This window comes from Triticum aestivum, chromosome 6D (genome assembly GCF_018294505.1).
Source record: "Triticum aestivum cultivar Chinese Spring chromosome 6D, IWGSC CS RefSeq v2.1, whole genome shotgun sequence".
NCBI classification, from domain to species: domain Eukaryota; kingdom Viridiplantae; phylum Streptophyta; class Magnoliopsida; order Poales; family Poaceae; genus Triticum; species Triticum aestivum.
Window position 1 is genome coordinate 295,527,834 of NC_057811.1, and position 20,292 is coordinate 295,548,125.

Here is a 20,292-nt window from a genome sequence, read left to right on the forward strand (position 1 = left end):
TGTGGGTGTTAATCACATAAAGATGTGAACTATTGGTGTTAAATCACATGGCGATGTGAACTAGATTATTGACTCTAGTGCAAGTGGGAGACTGAAGGACATATGCCCTAGAGGCAATAATAAAGTTGTTATTTATATTTCCTTATATCATGGTAAATGTTTATTATTCATACTAGAATTGTATTAACTGGAAACTTAATACATGTGTGAATACATAGACAAAACAGAGTGTCCCTAGTATGCCTCTACTTGACTAGCTCGTTAATCAAAGATGGTTAAGTTTCCTGACCATAGACATGTGTTGTCATTTGATGAACGGAATCACATCATTAGAGAATAATGTGATGGACAAGACCCATCCGTTAGCTTAGCATAATGATCGTTAAGTTTTATTGCTATTGCTTTCTTCATGACTTATACATATTCCTCTGACTATGAGATTATGCAACTCCTGAATACCGGAGGAACACCTTGTGTGCTATCAAACATCACGACTTAACTGGGTGATTATAAAGATGCTGTACAGGTTTCACCGAAGGTGTTTGTTGGGTTGGCATAGATCAAGATTAGGATTTGTCACTCCGAGTATCGGAGAGGTGTCTCTGGGCCCTCTCGGTAATGCACATCACTATAAGCCTTGCAAGCAATGTGACTATGAGTTAGTTACGGGATGATGCATTAAGGAACAAGTAAAGAGACTTGCCGGTAACGAGATTGAACTAGGTATGAGGATACCGACGATCGAATCTCGGGCAAGTAACATACCGATGACAAAGGGAATGACGTATGTTGTCATTGCGGTTTGACCGGTAAAGATCTTCGTAGAATATGTAGGAACCAATATGAGCATCCAGGTTCTGCTATTGGTTATTGACCGGAGATGTGTCTCGGTCATGTCTACATAGTTCTCGAACCTGTAGGGTCCGCACGCTTAACGTTCGATGACGATTTGTATTATGAGTTATGTGTTTTGGTGACCGAAGATTGTTCGGAGTCCTGGATGAGATCACAGACATGACGAGGAGTCTCGAAATGGTCGAGAGGTAAAGATTGATATATTGGAAGATGGTATTCGGACACCGGAATGGTTTCGAGTGGTTCGGGTATTTCTTCGGAGTACCGAGGGGTTACCGGAACCCCCCGGGGGAAGTCATGGGCCTCATGGGCCACGGGAGAGAGAGGGGACAGCCCACAAGGGGTGCCCCCCATTGGAGTCCGAATTGGACTAGGGGAGGGGGCGACGCCCCCCTTTCCCTCTCCTACTCGCTCTCCCTTTCCCCCTTTCCCACTCCGAAGAAGGAAAGGGGAATCCTACTAGGACTAGTAGTCCTAGTAGGACTCCCCCCATGGTGCCCCCCTCTAGGACGGCCGCCTCCTCCCCTCCTCCTTTATATACGGGGGCAGGGGGGCACCCCAAAGGACAACAGTTGTTCTCTTAGCCGTGTGCGGTGCCCCCTCCACAGTTTACTCCTCCGGTCATAGCGTCGTAGTGCTTAGGCGAAGCCCTGCACGGATCACATCACCATCACCGTCACCATGCCTTCATGCTAGCGAAACTCTCCCTCGACCCTCTGCTGGATCAAGAGTTTGAGGGATGTCATCGAGCTAACGTGTGCTGAACTCGGAGGTGCCGTACGTTCGGTACTAGATCGGTTGGATCGTGAAGACGTTCGACTACATCAACCGCGTTAACCTAACGCTTCCGCTTTCAGTCTACAAGGGTACGTGGACACACTCTCCCCCTCTCGTTGCTATGCATCTCCTAGATAGATCTTGCTTGATCGTAGGAAATTTTTTGAAATTGCATGCTACGTTCCCCAACACCGTCGACTCACACGCTTGCTCGGACGACACCTGCCGATGAGAAGCGGGACTCGTTGCGGCACGTAAACGCCTACATTTTGAATAGTGAAAGCATTCGCCTTAACGTGACAGGTCTTTGTTCGAAAATACCTTGGCTCTTCATTTGTGCAACTTCTCATAAGGAGCTTGTCTCAAACTGAACAAAAAAATTACGACAACATATTAGTGCCATATCATGAGACCATGCTCAGTTTCATGAATTTCCGGTCACTTTTGGATTTTCTAAAATTTAAAATCCAGGATTCGAAACAATATCATAACTTGCATGATGCAATAAATTTTTGAGCGATAGATCTTTACTGTTGTACATGTTAATATTTCTTAAGAAAGGATTTGGTCAAACATTTTGCTTAGTTAGACTTCAGACAAGTTATATATGCAGAGTAAAAGGATAATCCCTCTGTACCAGAGCATTGCCTGATATATTAACTAAAGTACTAGGCACGAACAAACGGGGCTCAATTTTGTGCTCATCCTGGTGTAGTGCTCCTATTAGTACTAGGCAATGGAGTTGACGGGTGACCTTGGGTAGCGGCGACCGAGGGAATTGAACCGTGCTCGGCACGGTAGGTAACGTTGTCTAGTTACTAAAGCATCCCTCCATTGTTCATCGGTAGTCATTATGGACCGGGGACATGAGGGGAATTTCCTAGGGCTAGAATTCTGGCCGCCAGATATTTCGACTCGAAACGCGGAGGCTCGACTGGTTGGGGTTGGCTAATGTGCGTACCACGCATGCCACCAGAAGGACACGAGCTCAGTTTTTTTTTGAGGATCAACACTAGCCCGGGTCTGGCTGGTACGCCGTTGGGTGCTACCATTCGAGAATACGAAAGGAATCTTTTAAATTGCTGAACGAATCTATATGTATTACAATGCCCGCATTTTCCTTGCAAATAGTAATCTCAACGTGGTAATTGATTTATGACGAGTTATTGAATTAGAGTGACTTTGTGATATAGTGATATCAACGTGGATTTCACATTTCATGGTATCTCTAGTAAGTTTTTCATTGCAAATTCAAATTTAAAAGATGAACGATATGGTGGTGAGAAAACTTTGTATGTATCAAGCCTATGACCACACACACACACACACACACGAATACAACAACAATCCAGTAAGTATAGTGCATCTATTTTTCCAAACCATGCATGTATGACACGAATTCAAAAATACTCCCTCTGTTCCTAAATATTTGTCTTCTAGAGATTTCAACAAGTGACTACATACGGAGCAAAATGAGTGAATCTACACTCTAAAATATGTCTATATACATTTGTATGTGGCAGTCCATTTGAAATCTCTAAAAAGACTAATATTTAGGAATGAAGGGAGTAAAATGTAAAACATGCATGGTCGTCAATTCAATATTTAAAATGAACAGGAAACTAAAACATCAATATTAAGTCTAGTACTACATACATGCAAATGTTGTGTTTAGGCGGAGCTATGTAGATTGTCGGGGGTTAACCCCTCGACCTTAGATAAAATTGTGAAGCTCTTTTTAGGATTTTTAGATTACATTTTTTGAACATTATATTTGTCCCCACCCTCCCAAACACCAATTGGTTATGCACCCCCCCCCCGAGAGAATATCATGTGCCCCCACACCTTAGATGCTATATGCTGATACGAGTTGCTTGGAGCTTGTAGATCTGAGATAGAGCAGCTCACATGATGTCTTAATATTTTTACAGGAAACCTTAATGAGTGTGAGAATTGCACACAATTTGTACAAAAACTACTCATATGCCCTTGGATCCCATATCCAACGACCTCGAAGCTCATATCACCGTAGAATCTAAGATGAAGAAGGACCTCATATTCTCCTGTATGTAAGAATATCATGTGCTACCACACCTTAGATGCTTTGGTGATACAAGCTCTTCAGAGCCGTTGGATCTGTGATCCAACAACTCCTTGGTGGTTCGAATGTTTTTTTGCAGAAAAGCCCCCCAAAAGAGTTCGGCCACTACTTACAAGCACAAAGACTGCTCAGATGCCATTGGATCTCAGATCGAATGACCTCGAAGCTCGTATCACCATAGCATCCAAGCTACGAGAGCAACTGATGTTTTCTCGCATGGGAGAATATGAGGTGCTCCTGCACCGTAGATTCTATGGATACGAGTTTCCAGAGATCTAACGGCTCACGGTAGGAGGTTTGAATGTGTTTACAATATACGCCTGAGAGAGTTTGGGAATTGCGCAGAAAGTACAAGTACTACGCATGTGGCATCTGATCACAGATCATACGACCTAGATGCTCGTATCACCGTAGCGGCTAATTAAGCTACGGGGAGCACCTAATGAGCAATAGGGAGCCGTTGGATCCAAGATGCAGCGGCACACATGAGGCCTGAATGTTTTATTTGCAAATAAAACCTTGGAGAGTTCAAAAATTGCGCATAATTACAAAGACTACTCTCAAGCCATTGGATCTCACTTCCAACGATGTAAAAACTCGTATCACCATAGCATCTAAGATGTGGGGTGGATGTGATATTCTATGCCGCTGTCATTTTTGTTCCTAAACTTGCAAAATATGTGTAACTCGTGCCGTTACTTGCCTAACCGCGCAAAGTGTTTGTGCAAAAAAACATCCTACACTGAAATATCAAAGCAACACACGGGGGTCCCACTTGTCATTGATCAAATTTGGACCTAAAACTACCAATCTGAAAGACAAGATTCGAACTGGCAACCTGGACTACAAAGCATAAGTCGATAGCCTAAAACAACAACGGTTGTTGGCTTTGTCCCATAACTTGATTTTATACAGTATTACATTGAGTAGAGTAGAGGGAGAGGCTCGTCAGCACGTGCATGACCGTTGACTCACTGGTGGGTCCCATGTATGCGATCTCTCTCTCCTCTCCATCGTCTAACCTTTAGACGCACATGCACACACGAAGAGTGGCGCGAGCTTGCTGTGGTGTTATTATAACTAAAAAAGCTTGGAAAATAGAAGAATCGCCTAGAACAAGAGACGTTGTATCTGGTCGAGACGGAGCTAACCACACCTATCCTCCATGCGACGTTAGCATGATGAAGCTGTGTGGCTAGTGGGGTGTTTTCGACCGACTGGCTGGGTCCCGAGGTCGAACCATAGGTAGTACGTATGATACCGTATATTTTTACATGCACAGTTTTCCTCCGTGCCGAGACGTGGCACACCCTACCGCCCGGTTTTGGGGTCCTCCCGGGTGGTGCACGCATATTTTCTTCCTTGCCGAGACGTGGGATGCCCTACCACGCATTTTCTGGGTCCTCCTCGGTCGTAGCTCCGAAGCAAGTGAATGAGTCGTCAAATCACGAAAGACCACCTTTCCTGCCGAGTACATCAGTGAAGCACGGTGGCTAGCTAGTTGGGCTAGTGCGACCGATTAGCTAGGCCGCCGCCACATTTGTTTTTTCACCCCTTTTTTATCTCCTTGCCAGCAGGTAAATTTAAATATACACCGCGGTGTTGCTCTGGTCTTTGGGTGCGGCAGGCGCGGCAGGATTTTTTATTTTTTGATTGACGGGAGCAGGCGCGGCAGCAATTAGTCATGATGACTACACCTGTAAAACCCACTGCTCCCTGATGTGAAAAGTTGTCGACTGGTGTTTTCCCATGGTGAAAGCCAAATGATTCACCCCGCTCCTCGGCTGGCCCCCTTCGCCTTCCCATAGATTGCATTGCCTTTCAGCCGTTTTGCCCCCTTTGCTTCCTCTCCCCATTGCTTCTAGCTGGTTCCATGGCGGCGCACTAGATCACAGAGTCTGAGGTGAGGCGCCTGACATAGGAGCTCCAGGACAAGGATGCGGAGCTCAGGGCCAAGGACGTGGAGCTCCGTGAGCTCAAGGAGGAGAGGAGTGCCATGGTCCTCCTTTATGTGCGGGAGTTCACGGAGCTTCAAAAGCGGCAGGCGTCCACCAAAAAGATGCTCGAGGCATCAGCGGTGTTGCTGCAGAAAGCGGGAGATATGATAGGCGGTCAGGTGAGCCGGCTAGAGCACGAGCGGGCCGATCATGACGAGGTCCAGGATTGCCTCAGCCACTTGGTGGACCATGTTGCCACGCACGTGTTGCGGCTGCGTGATGCCTACCGTCGTGCCAGCGCAAGCATGCCGGGCGTAGGGCTAAACCCGTTCGACCACCCGTCGACTTCAACGAGCCGCGGCTTCCTGACCTGATCTCCTTCTTCACCTATATCTCCGAGGAGCTAAGCCGTCTCCGCGCGATGGTGGGGGCGGAGCTGGACAAGGAGGGGTTGCAGGTTGCCGTCGCCGTTGTCGGGCGAATCCTCTCAGGGCTCCGTCACCGAAATCCATTCGTGCCATTGGACGTCGTCTTTGACGAGCTGGCTCCCGTCGACCGGGAGCGGGCTCTGCGGGCGGTGGCATCCTACATCACCAACGTCATGTGCCTCGAGAAGCAGAGGGACTTCGGTGTTGTTTAGGCATCCTCTGCATGAGCATGTCCATGTCTCGGCGCAACATGACCGTTGGATCAAACTCAGACGGTGCAGATCAGTCACTGTAGCACAAAGCATGTGGGTGTGTTTGGTTGCATTCTCATCTCAATATAGTTGTCCCCTCTTCGTGCACCCTTCATGTGTAGCACAAAGTGTATTTGTGTTAACCTACTAGTGTGGACTCATGCACCCTTCATGCACTCTGCCAAATACCCAAAAGTGGGTCGAGAAGGGAACTTTTGCTCCCATCCCATGCACCCTTCATACACCCTGCCTAACACTGATTCGTGCTTCATATGGTTCATGTTTCGTGGAGTACTATAGCACCATACTCTCCGTGCGCTGTAGACCTAGCTCTGTTAACATTGATCTCACCATTCATTCTCGACCGGATAGTCAAAAAAGGGGTACTATGTTACATTACTGTTCATATAGTTGACATGCGCACAACATCATTTGTTGTCGTCATATCTTACTACACTAGCAACAAGATTATGTAGTACTGACGTATGAACTACTACACATGCCTAGTAGTAGGAGCACTGTGTAAGTTCAAGTGGCTGCCGTGTTTCGCACTCCTCCGTCGTAAGAGTGGAAACGCTTGCTATAATCTTTTTTTCTTCAGAAACAGTGGACATGCTCTACCGTGCGGATCCTCCTCGACGGTCGTCGGGAACCTTGCTACTCACTTTCGCCGACGTGTGGGATAGCCAGCATCGGGGTCCACTAGCCATGCACTAAATTACTCCGTACTAGAGTGCCCAACTGCATGGTAGACTACCCCGATTGAAGCGTCGCGGTAATGCCCAATGAGCCGTCAAATCACAAAACACCCACCTTTCCAGCAGTAAGTTGGACGGACGAAGCAACCATCATTTCACTCTTCTCCCTCAGCTTCCTCTCTTGAAGAAAACCCAACACGCTTCTCCCTCATCTTGTTCCTCATTTCTTCAAGAAAACCCCGACCTGCTTCTGCCATTGTTCTTCTCTCCCAAAGAAGGAAAGGTGAGCGCATCAATGGTGTTGATTCTGGCCAAGGCCCGATCTTGCAACCCCGATACTGATCCTATAACTCCCTCTCTGTTCTTCTTTTGGGTTTGTGATTATGGTTTCTTTTCTTTTATTTCTATTTGACAGCTTCTTGATGGACCCTGGAGCACCGGCTAAAGTGATGTTTATGGCTCTGGCCAAAACCGTCGAGGCTCAGGGTACGAAGAAGCACAAGCACCCCGTTGAGACTACCGCAGACAAGCTCAAGGCCATCGCCCTGTCCAAGGCCCCCTCTCAGGGATCCCTCATTAAGCAAGTCCAGGTAATATCTCTTCTTGACGATCTTTTTCTCGATCGTGATCATGTTTTTTCATCTAACACGCAATACTAGTACTAGTAGTACAACTTCCTGGGTGATCTTGCATGTGATTTTTGTGTGCCAAATGACGGTTCTAAATTCCTCTTTTGACCAAAACATGCGAGAGGTTGACACTGATTTCTTATAGATTACTTTCAACTACTTTATGAACATCAATGCTACCTTTGAAGAGAGTATATTAGCCTCAGTAACTTGTGTTATGGATATTGCAAGTAATCCCTCTGCTCTCATGCCTTTGAAGACATGTTCTAGTGTCTTTGTTCACTCATTTTTGTGCGTATATGTAGTCTTATATGGAGTAAAATATCGAAAATCATCTTATATTTCTGAATGGAGGTAGTAATAAAATATTTGGTTTCTGTTTGAATTAGAACCAGGTCTGCGGTGGAGATGAAGTTCTCGAAGTCATGTTGTGTGAACTGGAAGACCTGAGGATGAGTTGTACTGCTAAACTATCCAACTGTTGTGTCCTTGTCGCCACGTGTCGTGAACTAGTGTTTTCCTGTAGCATTGTTGTCAGGCGTGTTCTCGAGGGTGTACTTCACCACAACAATTTCCCGGTTGTGCCTTCGATAACGAAGGGTGTGGTTCTTGTAAAGCTTCCCGACAAATCTGATGCGGACTGTCTTTATCGTTATGTTTATGAGTGGAAAGACCACTCTGTTAGGTTCTCCAAGGTTGACGAGATGGTGATGGTGCTGGTAGATATCTCTCACAAAGTCCATGGCCTAGTCAGTTATGTGGGGTACATCCCATAGGTCGGTGGCAAGAAATAGTCTGCAGAGTTTAATTAGTGCAACTTTGCTTCTCTGTAGTAAGTACTATTGTTCAGTACTTGATTTGTGTGTGTGAGCCCTGTATTGTTTAGTACTGCCGCTTTTGTTGTGTGGTGAGTCCTGAGAACAGTCTATGTTAATGTCTATCCACTCAATTCAGTCTGTATATTTCGAAGTATCCAGATCATCTTTTTTGTGAGGACGGTTTATCAATTATGGTTACACTCCAATATCTGTATGCATTGCAGGGTTTATTGTACCCACCAGGATTTTCAGTCCCATGGATGTTCGGTCCATACGATTTGTCACGACCTTTGGACTGTCCTGCTTGTGGGAGTAAGAGGGGGCCCTGCATGCCACGCGTAACAGGCTTATTCTTATCTTTAGTATCGGGTTTGGCAATTCTAGCAACTTCATCACAGAAATAAATAACATGCCCATCTATATTATCAACCAAGAGATCTTTAACCATAGAAATACTAGGTTCTACTTTAATTTCTTCAGAGGGTCTAGGTTCTCTAATATTACTTTTGTTAACCACGGTCGAAACCTTAGCATGTGCCTTTATCCTAACAGGGAAATGTGGTTTTTCAATATAATCAGTGGGCACAACTGGATCAACATTGCAAACGATAGTTTCATTTTTAATTATAACTGGCTCCTCAATCTTTTGTTCAACAGGTGGACGATATTTAAACCATTTCTACTTAGGGAGATCAACATGGGTAGCAAATGATTCACAAAAGGAGGCTACTATCTTAGAGTCAAGTCCATATTTAGTGCTAAACTTGTGAAAGGCATCGGTATCCATGAAAGTTTTAACATAATCGAACTTAAGTGTTATACCTGACTCATTACCTTTGTCGAGTTCCCAATCTTCGGAGTTGCATTTAATTCTTTCCAGAAGATTCCATCTGAATTCAATAGTTTTTTTTCATAAAAGAGCAAGTCAAAGAAGAATCGAGCATGGTTTGATTATCATGAGAAAGCCGAGCATAAAATTTTGTAAGATAATTTCTCTTGAGAGTTCATGATTGGGGCATGTATTCATCATATACTTAAGCCTCCCACAAGATTGAGCGATACTTTCTCCTTCACGAGGCTAAAAATTACATATATAATTCCGATCATGGTGAACTAGATGCATAGGATAAAACTTTTGATGAAATTCCAATTTCAATCGATTCCAGTCCCAAGCTCCAATATCATCACTTAGCCTATACCATGTCAATGCTTTTCCCCCAAAAGATAAAGGGAAATCCTTCTTCTTAACTTCATCTCTGGGTAAACCTGCAAGCTTAAATAATCCACAAACTTCATCCACATATATTAGGTGCATACCAGGATGTAGTGTTCCATCTCCTGCATAAGGATTAGCTAGCAGTTTCTCTATCATACTCGAAGGAATCTCATGACCAATATTTTCAGTGGGTGTAGTAGGTTGAGGAGCAACTCTTTGTGCTTCCGTTCGAGGTGAAGATACCCCAAACAAACCCCTCAAATGATTGTTTTCCGTAGTAACAAGTAACAGTAAATTTCAGCACGTAATATAAATTTTTTTCCTTACCAATTTCCACTCACGAGAAGTGCTTCACTCCCCGGCAACGGCGCCAGAAAAGAGTCTTGATGACCCACAAGTATAGGACATCAATTGCAGTCCTTTCGATAAGTAAGAGTGTCGAACCCAACGAGGAGCCGAAGGAAATTACAAGTGGTTTTCAGCAAGGTATTTTCTGCATGCACTGAAATTGTCGGTAACAGATAGTTTGATAGCAAGATAATTTGTAACGAGCAAGTAATAGTAATGGTAACAAAAGTGCAGCAAGGTAGCCCAATCCTTTTTGTAGCAAAGGACAGGCTGGAACGGTCTCTGATAATAAATAAAACGTTCTTGAGGACACATGGGAATTTCATCTAGTCACTTTCATCATGTTGGTTGGATTCGCGTTCGCTACTTTGATAATTTGATATGTGGGTGGACTGGTGCTTGGGTGCTGTTCTTACTTGAAAAAACCTCCCACTTATGATTAACCCCTCTCGCAAGCATCCGCAACTACGAAAGAAGATTTAAGATAAAATCTAACCGTAGCATTAAACATATGGATCCAAATCAGCCCCTTACGGAATAGCGCATACACTAGGGTTTAAGCTTCTATCACTCTAGCAACCCATCATCTAATAACTACTCCACAATGCATTCCCTTAGGCCCAAAGATAGTGAAGTGTCATGTAGTCGACGTTCACATAAAACCACTAAGGGAATCTCAACATACACATCATCAAAATATCAAACGAATACCAAATTCACATGATTACTTATGACAAGACTTCTCCCATGTCCTCAAGGACAAAAGCAACTACTCACAAATCATATTCATGCTCAAGATCAGAGGGATAATAAATAACATAATGGATCTGAACATATAATCTTCCACCAAATAAACAAACTAGCGTCAACTACAAGACGTAATCAAGACTACTAGTCACCCACAGGTACCAATTTGAGGTTTTGATACAAAGATTGAACACAAGAGATGAACTAGGGTTTTGAGATGAGATGGTGCTAGTGAAGATGTTGATGAAGACTGGTCCTCCCAAGATGAGAGGGTTGTTGGTGATGATGATGGCTTCGATTTCCCCCACCTGGAGGGAAGTATCCCCGGCGAAATCGCTCCGCCGGAGAGCAAAAGTGCTCCTGCCCAAGTTCCTCCTCGAGACGGCGGTGCTCCGTCCCGAAAGTCTTCTCCTTATTTTTTTCTAGGGAAAATGACCTTATATACCAGAAGATGGGCACCGGAGGCTGGCCAGGGTCCCACTACCCACCAGGGTGCGCCAGGAGGATAGGCACGCCCTGGTGCCTAGTGGGCACCTGGGTGGCCCCCTCTGGTATTTCTTTTCTCCAATAATTCTTATATATTCTAGAATAAATCTTCGTAAAAATTCATGTCATTTGGAGATGTGCAGAATAGGTATCTCTGACATAGATTTTTAGGTCCAGAATTCCATCTGTCGGTATTCTCCCTCTTTGTGTAAACCTTGCATATTATGAGAGAAAAGGCATTGGAATTACTCCACAAAGTGTTATCTTGAATGAAACACTATAAACAACAGTAGGAAAACATGATGCAAAATGGACGTATCAATTGCTACCCGCAGGACGCTTGCTCTGCTGACCCCAATGAGAAGTGAAGTTGCACCCGCTACCGACACCCTGATAGTGCTGTTCGGGAGACCAATCGAGCCCTCGAGGTTTGCCCCTGTTGCCCACCCGGGCAATGCATTCGCTTCTCCAGGGGAACTCTGCCATCTCTTGGAGACCTACTCCAACGGGACTGTGGCCATGACACCTCGCGAGGGGCACCATCGCTATCCCAGCCATGTAGCTCCCCATCCTACCCGGCCAACTCTGACACTGAAGCACACGGAGAAGCCTTGACATCTATGAGACGCGCCCGACTGGATGTCGACGAAGTGGACTGAGCCACCAGAGTAGTTCTCGAGTCGTTACTGACCATGTTGCCCTGTAGATCCCACCTGCGTGTCGTAGACGACCATGAGTGTGTTTGTTGCAGTGTCTAGCGCTTGTTTGCATGGTGTGGCTCTTGAGTCGTATTCTAGGGCATATATCATGAATGCATTACTATGATTGCAGTTTCCTATGATTTTTTGTTTATTATGATCTGCATTTAGTTCTTCTGCCCTTAGCAAATCTCGAGGACGAGATTTTCTTAAGCTGGGTAGATTTTGTAACACCCCATAATTTTAACCATGTTTTTTATAAACTTTTGAGTTATAATAGGTCTTTTATTATTTTCAAAACCTTTTATCTTTTCTGTTTTCCAAAATTCTTCCCATGATGTAGAAATTTTTGAAAAGTATTGTGGGATTTGAAAGTTTTTCTTAATAATTTCATTTTAACTTTTAAATTCAGTAGGAAATAATTTTTATAATAAAACTTGATCAAACTAATTCTTTTAATGACATTTTCAAACTTTGAAATGTCTCTATTGCACTAACAATATTTCAAATAAGTTTTTGTTCAATGCCCCAAAATTTTGGGAGGGCCTATTAGTCCTATAAACCACTTTTGTACAAGATCCAACCAAGTCTTTTGAGAAATTTGAGCAAACCATCCTCTTTTCAATTCTAGTCCAGATGGAGGATTGAACTACGGGCCTAATTTTTCTTGCCCAAATAATTCTAAAACCTTTTCCATCCCATATTCCTCCCAACAAAACACTTAATTCTAGGAGCTCAGCCCCAATTTCATCTTGCAAGTCCACCAAAGAATCCCCTGTAGTTTCTGTCCAGAACTGAATTCTAGTAAAACTTGCACTAGCAAGTTTTTTATTTTTATCAAACTAACTTCACCATCATCACTAGAATCCAAGGAGACATCATCCTGCCAAATTGCACATCCAACAAAGTCCCCTAGCTAGATCTAGCATTTCATCAAACACCTTGTGGACATGGCTGAAAGTTTGCAACTCCCTGAACCCTATGTTGCACTAACGGTTTTGGCCAAACCAACATGTCCATTAGCTCTCTCATAACCAGGTGCATAACCCTGCAAATTTTTACTTGCATCAGAACCCTCTAGAGCACTCGGGCATTTGATTGAGCACACCGCGTGCATGTCAGTGCACGGCAAGAGCACCCATATTGCACCGCATCGGCCAAAGCCCCTATCGCTCCTCTGCTACTGCTCTTGCTCATCCTGATCTTCTCCTGGATCACCGCGTCGCCCACGAGCCTTGCTGACACCTCCCCTTGGCTCCTAGCGCCGTCCACCCCGACCAGAACCGCCGCCGTCTCGGGCACGCCACCGCCAAATCCACCTGGCACGCATTGGGGCCAACCAGCACCCCCACCATTACTACAGGTGGCCGCCGTCCTCACCGAACCCCGCAGTCCACCAACGGCCTCGCCATCGTCCTCGTTTGCCATTAATGGCCCCCGCCGCACCACTCTTGGACGGCACCGTCCAGGCCACCTTGCGCCTCCCCGAGCCAGCCAGCTCACTGGAGCATAGTTGCGACCACACCGACCACCGCACCGTCCATCACCGACCCCAACGACCTCGCCACCGACCTTGGATGGCCATGAATGGCCACCCCACCATGTATATCCTCAGGAGCCCATGGAACCGACGTCCCCCGCCTATAGAAGGCTACCCAGAGCAAGCTTTCAGCACCACCACCTCTCCTCGCTCCTCTGCAATCCCCTTGAGCATCCAAACGACCGGGAATGGTCGTCTTCCCCGCCTCCGGCAACCACAACCGCCATGGCGTTTTAGTTTTAGTTGATTCTGGCGCCCCCAAAGCTTCCCTCTCTTCAATTTCTTCTCTAGTAGCTCCCTCTCGATCCCCCGAATCGATCCCACTCGCCAATACCATCGGAGAAGCTCCATGGGTAAAATCCCTCTCCCGCCTCCGCCGGAGCTCTTCGGGAGTGCTCGCCGCCGACGACTCCGTCCACCCCGGAGGCCAAGATGGGTACCCAGAGGATCGCCTCGATCTCCTGAGCACCCTCATGTGCTCCACTTTCCGTAGGTCGCCGTCGTTCGCCGGTAATCGCCGCCGGCAGCCGCCTGCCCCTCTGTTCCCGTGAGCGGCGACTGGTCAAACCTGACCAGTGGGCCAGACGGGCCCACTATCAGTGACCAGCGCCGCACCGACCCATCTCAAGTGGAGACATATTTCATGAAGTACGTCTCCCTCTCTGGAAAGCGCATTTCTGTCCGAAACATTTTCTTTTAGATTTTTAATTAAAACTCAGATTTTGACCCAACTTTGACTGCTTCTAGTTTTTACACCACAACTCCAAATGACTTGATTCTTTTTCCAATATTCCTCATTTTTTCATCCAGTTCATTTTAGTATTTATTTCAAAATTTTCCAAACAACTTTTTGTACTGTTTTGAAATTATGTGGTAATTGCAATATTTTGAAAATAGGAAAAATGGAGGGAATACAAATTTCAAAACTTTTGGAGTGCACCCAACCCTTCTACATGATCAAGGCAAACACCTTGAACACTTGATATGATGATTGCTTGGTTGATTGCTTGCTAGAATATTTGAAACATGTTATGTTACCTCATATGAAATTGCATATAGATGATCATGCATATGTGGTTCCTTGTCAGTATTTGACTTCACCTAAACATGAAACATTTGTGACACATATGCCTATGACTGTTCTGACTAATCTCCAGGAAAGGATTTGTCAAGAGAAAAAGTGACCGTGAGACTGAAATCTCGTTGTGACGAGAATGTTCAGTGAGGGCGTGTTGGGACATGCGAGGTGGTGACCCTGTTGGGTACCACTAAGGAAATATATTGTGCTAATCATTGCAGGAAAATATAAACCTCCCGAGTCGACCGTAGATCGAGTCTTATTCCGGTAACCCCCATACTTGAATCGTGCTGCCACTTGTTCCCGCCACATGTAGGGTATGGTTTAGTAAGTTGTTAATCCTTTTCCGTGCACACTCCGTACAGAGAGGCCATAGTGAATGATACTGTTGGCCCTGGTAGTCATGTCACTTGGTCCGAGGGCATGAATGGCCAGTCTAGGACCGAAGCTGAATGTTCATGCTATTGAAGGTCGTTGCGTGAGGCCTTCCCACTTAGAGTTTTACTTAACCATTGTTTTGGGTGATTCCTGACTCGGAGGGTCAAAGCTTGTGTGTGCTGGTTAGGTGTGGTTTCAACCCAAAGGCCGTAGTCGGGATTAGTCAACGTCTCGGAGTTGACTAAAGAAATCCTTTACTTGTGGTTAAAGAGTACAACCTCTGCAGAGTGTAAAAACCTATTCCAATAGCCGTGTCCGCGGTTAAGGACTACAGTCTATGATGGGTCAAGTGTCGGTCTTAGTGTGGTCTTCGGAGGAAAAGAACTAAATCAGAAATTGATTTTTTATGATGGAAGATTATTATCATTAATGTTATTATGGACTAAACCTTTCTCTCATATGAAATGTTTAGTATCTTTGGGAAGGTTCTACCACCTGGATACTTGTGTTTTTATTTTCTTATAAGCCCTTTATGAGGTGTCGCTTTAGATACCCGACTGTAGCATTTATTTTCAAGACCTTTCGAGGCGTCGCTTCAGATACCCGACTGGCATGTTTTTTTTTGGAATTCACCGGGCGGTTCTATCGCCTAGAATTCTCTTTGCCTTTGATTTCATTTGGAATAAGCCCTTCGCGTGGCGTCGCGAAGACGCCCAATTGTGGCATTCTTCTATATTTTTCTCTTGGGTTCTTTCGGAACGGTTCTACCTACTTAAACACGACTTTAAAATTTTGGTAACAACACGATTACTTATACTTTGCTAATATCATATGGCTAACATGGATTTCCTATGCGATTATATTACTCTACATGATTACATTAAAACTCTTGCCATGTCATAAAAATTGCTGAATTTGTTAAAGTTAGTTGCATGCATTCTGCCTGCTTTTATTATATCTTTTGTTCATGATGTTTGTGAGTACATTCAAACATACTCACTGGCTTGCCCCCGGCTATTGTGTTGACCAGATCATGATTTGGAGAGGAGCACTATGAAGACACCCCCGCAACCTAGGAATCAGACATGGCGGCCAAGCTAGATAGAAATTAGCCAGGTCAGTTGTTCCTGTGAAAATGGAGTCCCATCAACGTTGGAGATCCACGAGTCGCTTTCGTCATCCACCACTAGAAATCATTGTGATACCCAATGGACCTTTATGGTCTTGTACTCAAATTCTTGTAACTGCTTGGAATTCTATATCAAGGAAGTGTCCACCAGCAATAGTAATCCTGGGGCTGATGATGACACAAGGGTCATTTGCTGGGATTTTATGTCCCGGAAAACCGGCCATGACAGTTTACATGGGGTTTGATCGATCTTATGCCATCTCCATCTTGGCATCTCCTAATATCCATTCGGGCCTCCGGACTGCCCCTTACATTGGACCTTTGCGAAATGGGCCTACTGCCATGCTTCCCACCGAGAGGACACCCTCGGTGTATTACACCGTCATCGCCCCTCGCCGACGGGTGGGACCCTGCTCTCATTCTTGTTTGGTTCGGCGTCTCGGCTGGGGCTGTGTGGCTTTGGCAAAGTCCCCTAGTAGGAACAATGTCTCCCACTTCCGATCCCCGTCCTGATGGTGCATCTAGCGTCATCAGAGAACGTGTGATGGCGTGTCTTCGTCGAATCTCGCGAAATTCGGTTCGATGGATCCGTTAGGATCCAGTCTTTGTTCGTCTTCGGTCATGTTCGAGTATTTCAACCTACTCTTTTCTTGATCGGTGACGGTTGTTGTTCTGGTGCGCTGGCCTATTGAGGCTTTAGCACGATGATTCCCCGGCTTTCTACTAACAAGTTTTGCCCGGCTCCGACGAGGGAGGGGCGGTGACGGCGGCGTGTCGTTGGCTCACTCCAGTACTTGTAGTTGTCACTAGCTCGTCCACAAACCTAAAAAATATATTAATAGTGTGGTTGTTTGCAAAGTAATTTCAAATTTTCACTTTCGTAATGTACAATTGGGCTTCCGAGAGCCATTTCCTAGAAACACCCTTAAATTTATCTCATTTTTTAACGGGGTCTACGAAAATTGGAGATATTTCAGTTTCGGGTGTTTGTTTGTGGAACAAGATAAAACCCAGCCCCAAAGTCCCAAACAGCTTCAGCCCCTCACCTCCTGTTACTCTTCCTTCACCCCCCTCCACCCCCTCTCCTTGGGCGCTCCACTCCCCGGCCGGCCGGCGGCGATGACGAGCCTGCAGGCGGCCCCGCGCCTCAGCCTCCACCTGACCCCGTCCGAACACCGTGGCCGGCTGCTTCCGCCGTGGAGGCTCGTCCTCTCCCCCTCCTCCTCCTGCAGGTAGGCGCGCTTCCTCGCTCGCTCTTAATGGCATTGGTTCCATTATTACTGCCTGTACTAGTATCGTAGTAGTATTAGTTGAGTAGGGATTGGAGCTTGTCCGATGTTTCCTCGTGATTATACGGTATTTTTTTTTTTGCGAAATTCGTGATTATACGGTATTGCCCTGCAATTTGAGAGGACCGGCGCAAATCTTAGTCGAGATTTTTATACGAATATTAATAGATTCAGTTTACTGGTCTCCGGTTAGAGTTGCCTCAATAAATGTGATTTCCTTGGGGATCAAAGTCCGAAAAAGATAATTGTGCGGCATCGTCTATAATATATGTAAACTTTTTCAAAACCTGGATTTGTATGTAAACTCGTGTACCTGGGACTGGGAAGGAGCTCAATCATTGGTAACTGGGGCACTGTACTGCTTCTTTTTGGTTTAACAGAAGTAAGAACCAGAGACGTTGAAAGGATAATCTACTTAAGATTTCCATACCGTACTTCATTAGTTACTGGCTCCAACATTACTAATAGCCGTCTTCTGTTTATACAGGCTTTACACTCTCATTTCCAGACAACATCCCATTTGCAATGCACAATCATGTGAGGTTATCTGTTTATCTCTTCTTAACAAATCTCCTCCATGGGAGTATGTCGCATACGCAAGTTATATTTATGGTCCACATGAACTATGTTGCAGATGCTGATGATTTACTGGTGGCCAGTGCCCAAAGCTCCACAACTGCTCTCTCAAGGTTGCTTGCTGCTGAAAGAGAGGAAGCGAAAGCTGTGCTATCGCTGTTCTTAAGGCAGAAAGGTTTGAGAAGTGCGGTAGCTGCACGGATCGCCAACAAATCAGATGGATTCATTGAGCACCTGAGTTCAAAGCTCCAAAGTGCTTACAGATCTCGATATGCTGAAGGTTCGCATCTTGAAGTTGCTATCTATAAACTTTGTACCTTATAGGTTCTGAACATTTCACAACATATTTATTTTTCAGGAAGGGAGCTGAGTACACCTGAGATCAGAGATGCTCTCCTTCCCTATCTAGAAGCTCTTTCTAAAGAACATGGGGATAGTTTGGTCGAAGTGGTGGAGAATTTCCCTGATCCTTTTTCCGCGGAAAGGGAGTCCTTGTCTTACTCAATGATACTTACACCAACGAGCTCAAATAAGCAGAAGGCAATTGCTCGAGTAAGCACGCCAACCTCAGGGGGAGCCCTCCCGGAGTTAGTGCTCTACCTACTGGACTACGGCATGGATCATGAGGAGATCAAGAATGTCGTGCGCAAGTTCCCAGCATTTGCATACTACAATGTGGATCGCAAGATAAAGCCCCTGGTGGAGCTACTGCTTGAGCTTGGTGTGCCGAGGTCAGGCATACCCGGAATCATCAGGAAGAGGCCTCAGCTATGTGGAATCAGCTTGACAGATAATCTGAAACCTATGATGGCCTATATGGAGAATATTGGTGTCAACAAAGCTCAATGGAGCAAGGTGATATGCCGGTTCCCTGCATTTCTCACATATAGCAGGCAGAAGGTGGAGATGACTGTGAGCTACCTTACTGAACTAGGAGTTTCTAAGGAAAACATCGGCAAGATCCTCACACGATGTCCTCATCTCATGAGCTACAGTGTCAATGACAACCTCAGACCAACTGCTGACTACTTCCGGTCGATCGGTGCAGATGCTGCATCTCTTATTCAGAAATGTCCCCAAGCTTTTGGTTTGAACATAGAATCAAAGCTGAAGCCGATCACAGAGTTTTTCCTGGAGAGAGAATTCAGCATCGAGGAAATTGGCATTATGGTAAATAGATTTGGGATTATTCACACTCTCAGCTTGCAAGAAAATTTGATTCCCAAATATGAATATTTTCTGACGATGGGGTACCCAAGGTATGAACTCGTGAAATTTCCGCAGTACTTTGGGTACAGTTTAGAGCAGAGGATAAAACCTCGGTATGCTCGGATGACTGGTTGTGGGGTGAGATTGATTCTGAACCAGATGTTGTCAGTCTCAGAAACCAGATTTGAGGAAATTCTACAAAAGAAATCAGGTGGATTTTGATATGATCACAATCTCAGAAAAGCACAAGTTTTGACAAGTTCGCTTGTAGCACAAGCGTTAATAGCCTGGTAGATCGATAGTTTTCAGCACACAAGAACTATGTTGGAAATTTGTACTTCGCCATGCTCTTTTGTAGTTGCATGGCAGTTGATGGACGTGCGGCATTTGAGAGGATCAGTTTTGATATATATATAACTACTTCGTCATGCTCTTCTGTACTTGCATGGCAGTTGATGGACTCGCAGCATTTGGAGAGGAACAGCTTTGATATATAACTGTTTACTGTTGGTGGCTTAGGTTGCTAGTTTAGGTGACTTCCCTCAGTTGGCAATGTCAAATGCAGTTGTTCAATACTACCAAGTTCTTGTTGGCCCGTTTATGTTTTTTATCTGCTACTGATTTATTTTTTATGAACGTTATTTCTTCCATCGTATATTCTACTCTCTCCATTCACAAATATAAAATGCTCTACTCCTTCCTATCCATATTAACTGACGCACACTTTCTACAACTTTATACTAAGTGTACGTCAATTAATATGGGTCAGCAGGAGTAACTTTTTTCCAAATCAAATATATATAGACACGTTTTAGTGTGTTTGTTCACTCATTACAGTATGTATGTAGTTCATATTGAAAATTCAAAACTTCTTATATTTATGAACGGAGGGAGTACTCACTCTCTTTCTTTCTTTCTTGTGTGTGAGGTTAAAGTTCGAAGTTAAATGTTGTAGCCAGGTCTCCCAGGGAAAGGGAAAGTCCCGGCAATATGACAGGTTCAGTGCAGATTTGTCACTTCCATGTATTGTTGATCTTCGTATGATGCAGTCAACCATGGCATTCCACTCCACATTGTTCCCCAGCCTATTCGTTTAGGTAGCAA

At 45.0% G+C, this 20,292-nt stretch overlaps 1 protein-coding gene across 1 annotated transcript; it reads left to right on the forward strand.

The window, feature by feature from the left end:
• Nucleotides 1-17,136: 17,136 nt before the first annotated feature.
• On the forward strand, nucleotides 17,137-19,616 carry LOC123144741 (transcription termination factor MTERF5, chloroplastic). Its single transcript, XM_044563964.1, has 4 exons — nucleotides 17,137-17,346; nucleotides 17,891-17,940; nucleotides 18,038-18,259; nucleotides 18,338-19,616. Exons 1-4 carry the CDS (start codon nucleotides 17,234-17,236, stop codon nucleotides 19,408-19,410), a joined length of 1,458 nt encoding a protein of 485 aa, XP_044419899.1. The 5' UTR covers nucleotides 17,137-17,233; the 3' UTR covers nucleotides 19,411-19,616.
• Nucleotides 19,617-20,292: the final 676 nt, after the last annotated feature.